Source organism: Atractosteus spatula, chromosome 21 (genome assembly GCF_055471065.1).
Source record: "Atractosteus spatula isolate fAtrSpa1 chromosome 21, fAtrSpa1.hap1, whole genome shotgun sequence".
Classification (NCBI taxonomy): Eukaryota; Metazoa; Chordata; class Actinopteri; order Semionotiformes; family Lepisosteidae; genus Atractosteus; species Atractosteus spatula.
Genome location: NC_142726.1, coordinates 7,233,424 through 7,242,734, shown reverse-complemented (window position 1 = coordinate 7,242,734; position 9,311 = coordinate 7,233,424). Strand labels below are relative to the sequence as shown.

Sequence of the window (9,311 nt, the reverse complement as noted above, 5' to 3'; positions counted from 1 at the left end):
CGGTTACTTGACCCTGACATTAACACGCCTTCTTAAACTAAAGATCAGAGTAATATTTAAATATTTATTCGGACAATAATTTCTGATATATTCCTGTTCTAAAATTCTTGAAGATTTTACGTAATTCATTTTAATAGCCAAAAGTAATCAACGGTATAACCAAAATAAACACGATTGTTACTACTAAAACAGACCAACAGATGGCGTATACTGCAGCGTATTATGGCTTGATTTAAAATGTCCTGTCTTCATGCCCCGCTTCGTGAGAAGGTACGTATACTGCTGTTCAGGATATAGACATATAGAAGGCGGAAGGCTACTCCGTACTTTGTAATTGTAAACAGGTAAACCTCAACAGATTGTTTTAAAAACCCAAGAAGAATTTACAAATTATTTTAGTAGTAATTTCAAAGCAAATGCAATTACTTAGGTCACTTAAACACATGGTACAAAAAGCTATGAATTAATATTATCATAAGTTCTTTTACAATTCACCTACTCAATTGTCTTCTACCTCGTGTCCAAACCCATTCGTACGCTTACGTGTTCTTTTATTCAAGAATGAAAAGCAAGTTAAAATTCCAACTAATGGATTACAACTTTTGTTAACGTCTTGCTGTATATTTTCATATGTTAAAAGTCTTTATAGATCTTATGTATGCGAAAGCTGAACCGTTTACGCTTTATAGTCCTCAAAGTTAAACATAATACATTATTATTTAAACTCCAGAAACTAAAGATAATGTGTTGCCCTGTTATATGTGAAATCTTTGTAATTGTATTTTAATATTTTATGAGTAATTTAATTTTTTTAATACATGTGTAGAATACATAAGAACCAAAGATATAGACTTTTTTAAAAACAGATTCATAATCCAACACCTATCCGGAAGCAGGAATAAGCTGTTTTCTGATCATGCTCAGGATCACCCGGATCCTAACCTTGAAGCATAGCAAAAGGTGTGACAACAGCCTTAGTGGAAAGCCAGTGCATCACAAGGCGGGACACATACATGTTCACAACCCAGCTAGCATGTCTTTGGAAACGTGGGAGCTTCATGCAAACTCAACATGGAGGGGCCTCAGGATTCAAGAGTTGTGTGGCGCCAACACCAACTGCCAAGCCATCATTCCACCAATCTTAATAACCAGTCAGGAAAGAAGTCTTCTTTAGGAGTCAGGGAACCACAATAAAATGCAAACTCCACACAATTAAAACGTTAAATCTATTTTATTGATATAGATAGCAGCAAGTTTACAGAAATATAATTGCAAGAGTATACAAATGCCCCAACAAAAGCAAAATACATTTATAAATTTCATATTTAACAAGTTGTTCACATGGTAGCTAAAAACATACAACACAAACTGTACTCCCCAGAACCCCCCAAGTCTGTGCTATATTCTCACTACTTAAACCATATACAGGAACGACACTTCTATAGGTAATAAATGTCAGCTTTCACATCAAATAACCAGACAAGTAAAAGGGACACTCACTGAGAATGGTGTGCAAATTGATTTCTAATATGTCTTAAAAATAAATTAATCATACAAAAAACGCTGGTGATGTGTGTGAAATTCACTATAATCAGTTTTATCAGCTTGATCTGGAGAGAGTTCTTACAAAAGAACACTACCTTTCTGATATTACTCCCTACACACAAAAACTAAGAAATCTTGAATAACTTAGTTGCAATAATTGCAGTCCTTGAAATTACTGCATCCCCCTTTCTCAGTAATATGATTCACAAGCGGCGAAATAGAAAAATACTTTCTTTTAAAAAATAACATTTACAGTTAATTTTAGTCAAGCTGCATAGCAGTTTGACTGAAAAGGCTTCAATTACACTTACAAATTAGTAAAATGAAGGGTTTATTAAAAGAAATCCAGATTTTCCATGAGAAATCCAAACCTCAAACACTTCAGAACTGTATTTGGATGAGGAGTGCTTCCCCTCCCCCCAATTAATTTGAAACAAACTTAGAACAACGGACATTTTGAAGAGTTAACAAATGTGATAACCGTTCAAAAAAGAATCTCATGACGCAGTTCATTACTTTGCCTCCGGGACATTCTTTATCGGCATCAACAGTACCTCAAGGGAAATATGGATGCCCTCATCAATAGGACAGTCTAAAAAATCACGAATGAGGCATTAACTCATTCCCCCCTCACTATTTCTGCTACCTGCTATTTGTCCCCACTGCATTACACAAAACAATATTGTGAAATAAGTAAATTCACAAGTTAATTCACATGTACTTATAATGGGTACATATATATAAATGTCTATTGCATTTATTGTTATTTCAATCAACACTAAGGCAGAATGTGCCCTTTGGAAAACATTGGCCCCTGAAACAGTTAACTATTATTTAAAACTAAAATTTGAAAAGGGCATTACACTGCTTATTGGAGACTAACATCAGGAGTTCTGATATTAGATGCCAACAAGGAGCATCTCTCATGGTCTTATCATAAACTGCTGCCTAGGAAGAAAATAGAATGTTTTTTTTTATCTTAATTGGTCCTGTGCTTAATGTAGCAGCATTGTCTTAAGCAAATGACATCCACACCATTCATGAGGTATAGTGTTTTAAAACAAATTTTGTAGTTTGGCATTTAGATGGACTACTTAGTGTTGGTTTCACCTCGCTTTTGGCAGTTTCTCTTGACTTATAACGTTCAATATTGTGGTTCAAAAAGCTCCATTTCTGTTGTCTAGAAGCTAACCGTGACATTACAGAGTCTACATTTCACAATTTATTTTCATGTGGTAACATTCATCTTAGGTACAAAAGCAAAAAGTTTTATTTAAACTTTTCTAAAAGATGTTTCAAATCTTGCCTGGTGAAATGTGTCCAGCCTGGTATACAATGTTTTAAGAAGCAATAAAAAATGTCTCATTTCATATGAAAGGGTATGTGTTGCATTAGATATTTTCCAGTTTTCTCTGTCAAAACAGCCTGTTGAACTGCAGTGGGATAGTTTAACTTAGGTCCGTAGAGCAGAACCTGTACTGAGTATTTCATTCTGAGTCACTCATTATAGATTATCTCTACTGGAACACCACAGGCCTTCACCATAACAAAAAAGGGAATAACACGAAAGGGAAAAAACAAAAAATAAAGATAAGGAGGTAACACACACAGCTAATAAACAAGTGTATAGTAAGTCGGGGCAGAATTGTGACACCACTTTGAAAATGAATAAATTAGATATGGTTTTGGAAAAGAGGTATTAGCCGAGAACACCATCAGTAAAAAAAAAAAGAAGACAAAAGCTTAAAATGGAAATACAAATTCACAAATATCCATGAGAAATGGAAATGAAAGCATCAGTTATTGAGAGGAGTAGAAGAAAGCTAATCACAGACAGCTCCTTTCTCCAATGCACATTGCAGTTTGACATCTGCAGCAGGTCCCTTTACAAAACCCAATCGCAAAGTCTGTAAAACTAAGGAGGGGAGTACAGTGAAGTGCAGTGCTCACAGACATGGTGGCCCTCACCCATCACCTTTAACAAAACATCATAATGTCTACAACAGGTGTTTTTTTAAATTATAATAATCAGAATGATAAAAAAGCAACAATAAAAAACACCTTGCTTAGCTACCTTGTCTCAGTTTCAGCCTCTGGTTCACAGTAGACCTATGCAGCCTTTACTAGAAACAAACAAGGACAGACCAGGCTACACGCCAGTGACATAATCAATTTAAGGTGTGTAAAGCAAAAAAAAAAGATTGGCAGCGCTGGACATCTGACGTGAGATTCACAGCTGTACAAGTCAATGTTTTTAAAACAAAAATCTGTAGGCGCTGTAACTCCACCTCTCTCCCTTTCACAACAAACAAGTATTTAGAACACAGAAGCAGAACTGCCACCCATACAGCCATAAAACTGGCAGAATCTCAGGGCAGACCTGAAGTGCCATTGTGGTAAAAAAAACATCCATAAGCCAGAATAACTCAGGACAGAACTGGAGCTCTGTATGGATGCAAAAGAGCTCTTCTTATCCTCTCTATGTTACTATGGAGGGATTAAATTAAGTATAAGGGCTTAATATAAATAAATGTATTATACCCATATGCAAACCTTATACCAAATACTGCTACAAAAAATCTTTTTTCTGTAACATGGCTGCAAATTGCATGTTCCACTTAAAATCAGAGGCTGGCTTTTTTTCCCTACTTGCTGTGATCTGAAAAAAAAACCTCAACCCCCCAACATACAAGGTGCCAGAAAGGTGAGAAAACATCACAATCTACCACAGAAAGATGCAACTAAAAGTATATATTTACAGCTGTACTTATCTAGTACAAACAACAATATACATCATATTGTTGAATGGTAACACACACACATATATAAATATGTATGCATGTATGTATCTTCACACATAAGAACAAACACATTCACATTAAAAATAAGTCACTGTAACTGTAAATGAATAACCTAAATGCTGGTCTTGCTTGCTCTCATTCTTCATCCCTCCATCGTCTGCATTTGCCTTTATATTGGCAGGGGAAAGCTAGAAAAGCTACAATTTGAGGGGAAGAGCCAAAGCAGGTGGACTGGGAGCACTGGGGGCCTAAAGTAAAAACCAGCTGTTTATAAAAGTCTTGCCACTGTTCTCAAAACATGCATGAGTAAGAAAATAGTATAAATACATACAGTAAACAAGTGGAGAGCTATCCATATAACAATTAAAAGACTTAGAAATTTCTAAAAATATGGACATATTTAAGAATAGATGTCATAAATAGATGATAAATTGATGGAGAGGGCAATGGGAAGATATTTGACAACTGGTCACGAAGTAAAGCATTATAAAGTGCTTGAAGGTACAATGTCAAAAATATTTTACAAAGGGTTTTTTTAGATTTTAGTTTACCTCAAAACAGCATTTTATTTTTTTTAAAAAAGAGCAAAGCTTTACAAAGTTTTACGGCACACGTTGAAGTCCTTAACAATTCAGAACTTCTGTATGCTGGTTTTAAAGGTGCACGCCTTTAAATTTCAAGGTAACCTTCTGCATTGAGAAGTTAAAATTCTGCCACAAGATATGTTTTCTCCTACAGCCGCAAGAAAGAAATCTATGCCAGAATAACCCTGACAGCTTTGGATGACTGTTTTCAACCTTCTATTTTTGGGCATCTCACAAATTTTCTAACTTCTCCCAACCTCGTCCCCCCCTATACTCCCACTCCAAATCCAGTTCGCTACTGGCTTCACTCATTTCTTCACTCTGTGCCAGTCCAGTGCCTACCAGGACAGAAAACCACCATCTGAAAGAAGAATAGATTTAAAGAGTGACGTACAGAGTGACATACTGCTGAAGCTATAAAAGGGACTTGTTTCTTGAACAGGAGCTTGTTGATTAGAACTTCCCAGTTTTTCCACACTTCACAATTTCTTCTCGTTTGGCTCTTGTGGGTCCTGAGGGCCAACAGAGGGTGCGAAAAGGAAAAGGAAAAAAAAAACAGATGTAATGCAGATAATAGTTTCTCTAAGAAATTTAAGAAAGTAATAAAGTAGCTTCCCCTTATAATCCAGAACAATATGACTTTAGTATGTCAACAAAATAACTAAGATGCAAGAGGAGACACAGCTTTCTATACATAATGTTTTTTTTTATTAAGTACGTAATCTACAAAGAAATATTTTTTCTCATTTACCATTTTATGAAAGCTCTGAAATTGTGCGTTTTAAGTCAGTCACTGAGGACAGATGTACCCTAGCCACCATAAGTAATATGATAATAGTGGGAGATGCATGTGATTGCCAAGCAACTGTTTTTATCAGAAAAGACACCTATGGGCACTTTTCAAATGTCACAGAGCACATTCATCCATATTGGATGTTCTGACAAAGTTCCAATGATAACCTTGTGATAGTCATATGAACTAGGCACTTAAAAGATGTAAAATACCCTAAAGTTTAGCATTTAGTAATATCCAACTTGATCAAAAAGTGAGGTTGGTCACTCACCTGTGATGACAGGGACTCTAAAAGGAGCGGGAGATGTTGTTGCTCTGGTCCTGGAGACTCACTAGGAGGTCATCAATTTTCTCCATGTTCTGCGATGCCGTCATGGTGTTCTGGATGCTACCCGACTCGGATATGGACTGGTTTAACAGCGACTGGATCTCGGCTTCGCTGTCTCTCGAGTTCTGTCCTGACTGGCTGATGGCAATGAGCTGATCGGACAGTGTCGATCCAGCAGAACCTATGAGCTGACCGCAGTCTGCAAGGAAGATGAAGTCATGTGAACTGGAGAACAGCCATCAGATTGACGGCTAAAACAGACACTACAGCAAGCTCTTCTCTTACATTGTAAAAACAGTATTTCATGGTATCTGACATATCCAAGTAACAGATTTATAAATTAGCCCAATCCACCCCCATACTGTGGCAGAATGTATTTAACCTTCAGAATCAACATAATGATGAACCAGTTCAAAAAGCCATTAATAAAAGGCCTAGTTCTTACCGTTCTGAATCCCAAATAGGAAAAGGTCTGCAGGCTGCTGTGTCTGGCCAGGCTGGCTGATGGTCCCACTCACAGAAGTTTGGAAGAGTGATCCCGGCTGCTGAACAGGGGAGGACGTGGTGGTCTGTAAGGTGTTCTGAGATGTGAAGATCGATGTCTGGGGAATCTCCTGGGACCCAATGCTGCCCTGCAGGGCCGATATGGAGGCCTGAGGCATGAATATGGCCACAGGCTGTTCTGAAGTGCTGCTGGAACCTTGTACTATCTGCATGGGTTGCTGACCCTGGAAGAGGCTCTGCTGGGATGACTCACTTTGGGAGGGGTTTCCTGTCACTGGATTCTGGTTCTGGAAGGACATGGGCTCTGATGGCTCCTGCTGGCTAACCGCAACAATGTTGGACTGAGCAATGAAGAGGGTTGCACTCTGTGGCTCCTGAGAAGGCAAGCTGCTGCTCAGTGGTGGCATTTGGTTTTGCCCACTAAAGAGCATGCTAGGCTTCTGCTCCTGGGGAATTATGTTGCTGTTTCGGAACAGAAGGCCAGCCTGTTGTTGCTGTTGCTGGTTTTGTGAGAGTGCACTTGATGGAGGAGAGGACATGTTCTGGAAGAGCGACCCTTGCTGCTGCTGCTGTTGTGGTGTTGGCTGCTGTTCCATGAGACTGCTTTGCTGCATCTGCGGCAGCTGAGCCTGGGACTGGAAAACTGCCTGCTGCTCTACAGAGGCGGGAGGCTGCAGAGAAGAGAGGAAAGCCATCTGCTGCTGTTGCTGCTGCTGCTGCTCTTGATGCTGCTGCTGCTGCTGCTGCTGCTGCTTGGGGTCTGTGGTGAGCTGGCCTTGAAGAGCAGTCTGGGAGATGAAGAGGCTAGTTGCAGATGGTTGCTGTTCTGGGGAAAGCGCAGAGCTGGTCAACACCGTCAGTGTGTTCTGGAAAATGGCTGCTTGAACTTGCTCCTGACTGGGGGAGGCCTTCTGGAACAACCCCCCCGCCACGTCTTGGGTTTCTGCCATAGGGCTCGGGCTGTGGAACAGCTGCTGGGGAGGAGAGGGGTGTGAGGGGGGCTGCTGGAGAAAGTCGGGAGTCTGGATGGATAGGAGCTCCCCTGCTTGTTGAAACAGGGCCTCTTGCTGCTGCTGCCGTTGTTGCTGCTGGGAGGTACTATGGAGCAAGGACTCGGACGGCTGGAAGAGAGAGCCAGGGTTCTGCACCATGGTTTGCGGAGAGCCGTGCACAGTTCCTTGGACCTGTGAGTGGAAGAGGTCTGGCTGCAGTTGCTGCTGGAGGCTCAGATTTTCCAGAACCTGTTGCTGCTGCTGCTGTTGCTGCTGCTGCTGCTGCTGCTGCTGCTGCTTGACAAGGGAGGTATCCGCTGGCTGAAGCTGAAGACTGTTGATGTTCTCCTGTACTTGTGGCTGTATTCCATCGGCTGTTGGGGTGGGGCTGTACAGCACCGAGTTGAGCTGCTGCTGCTGCACCGCGGCCTCCAGTACTTGCTGCACAAGGCTGCTGCCTCCAGACCCTGCAGCAGAAAACCCCCCGGCTTGGAGCTGACGCACGGCTCTTTCCAGCTGGGCCACTCCAGCGTCCTGCGTGAAGAGGGAGGAGGGGAGCTGGCCTTGCTGCTGCGCTGAGCCCTCGCTCAGCTGGGTAAGCCCCAGCACACTACCAGCGTTGCTGTTGGCCCTCTCCCGTGGGAGGCTCTCTCTGGGCTCCAGGAGGAACAGGGGCTCGCTGGGGACTGTGAAGGAGCTGGTGGGTGTGATGTCCTGCTTCTGAATTGTGCTCAGTGGCTCATGGCTGGCAAAGACAGCAGGCTGAGACTGCTCTGGCTCCCCTTGTTGGTGGGACAGGGAGGTTGAGAAAGGGTTGTTGCCAGATGACATGCTGTCCAGGGCCTGCTGTGCCGAGCCGATGACATCCGACGTCTGCTGAAAACATAAAAACAAAAGGTGTGTCAGACAAAGCCATGTAAAGCAATGTGACATATTAGCATTCTAACAATCCAGAGAATCTTGATTGATGACATAAATGATTTTTGATGGTTGCAGGCTGGTAATCAAGAACTATAACATCTATATACTCCAAAGAATGTGTGGTGAAATCCAGTACTAGACAGAATTTCACTTCTTAGAAATATTTGGTCCACTGCAGTTTTCTCAAATCTGATAAAATACAAGATACAGAAATGCTATACAATTAACCAACCCTAACCTTTCAGCTTAACCAAAAATATAAACCAGTACATGCAGTACACAAGTGTTCTAAGACAAGAAAATTAAACTCAAATACATATTGTAATAAAAATACCTTGAAGACAACGGCTGGGGTCTGAGTGGTGGATACCTCCATGGGGGTCACCTCTTCAGTCTTCACAAGGGGCAGCAGTGGAGTCATCAGGGCACTAGGGAGTAGGTTGGCCTTGTCCAGGGTACAGCTGCTGGCCTGAATTACTGAAAACAGACCAGAGCACCATGTAAAACTCATGCGATTCACACCCACACAACACCAAAACAAAACAGGCACAAACTGTCCAACTCACCTCAAAGTACAATTTTTACATTTCATGTAACCAACAATATCTTTTTTACACATTTTAATTTCTTTGCAGAACTGAAATCGGTGTCTATATTTTATTCATTTTTCTCATCAAATACCTATCTTAATTCATGCAACTCACAACTGGATCAGCAGGCTTTCTCTTAAAACCTAAAATGGTATTATGGGTCTTGTGATTAAGCAATAAGCTCTCCCAAAGTGGCACAGCAATTGAAAGAACTGACTGTTGATAAGGCCTTTCACAGTGATGTCTCAAAGCT

At 40.9% G+C, this 9,311-nt stretch overlaps 1 protein-coding gene across 8 annotated transcripts in view; it reads right to left on the bottom strand.

The window, feature by feature from the left end:
* Positions 1–1,212: 1,212 nt before the first annotated feature.
* nfat5b (nuclear factor of activated T cells 5b) overlaps positions 1,213–9,311 on the bottom strand; it is a 53,558-nt gene continuing 45,459 nt past the window's right edge. For 6 of the 8 annotated variants that reach the window (XM_088939076.1, XM_088939078.1, XM_088939079.1 and 3 more), the window contains 4 exons: positions 8,803–8,945; positions 6,497–8,423; positions 5,995–6,250; positions 1,213–5,442 (listed from right to left, as the gene is read on the bottom strand). In XM_088939076.1, the coding sequence (XP_088795202.1) occupies positions 6,012–6,250; positions 6,497–8,423; positions 8,803–8,945 (2,309 nt within the window). In that variant the 3' untranslated portion in view covers positions 1,213–5,442; positions 5,995–6,011. The remainder of the gene's footprint in view (positions 5,443–5,994; positions 6,251–6,496; positions 8,424–8,802; positions 8,946–9,311) is intronic. The other 2 variants (XM_088939077.1, XM_088939083.1) reach the window with 2 other exon arrangements.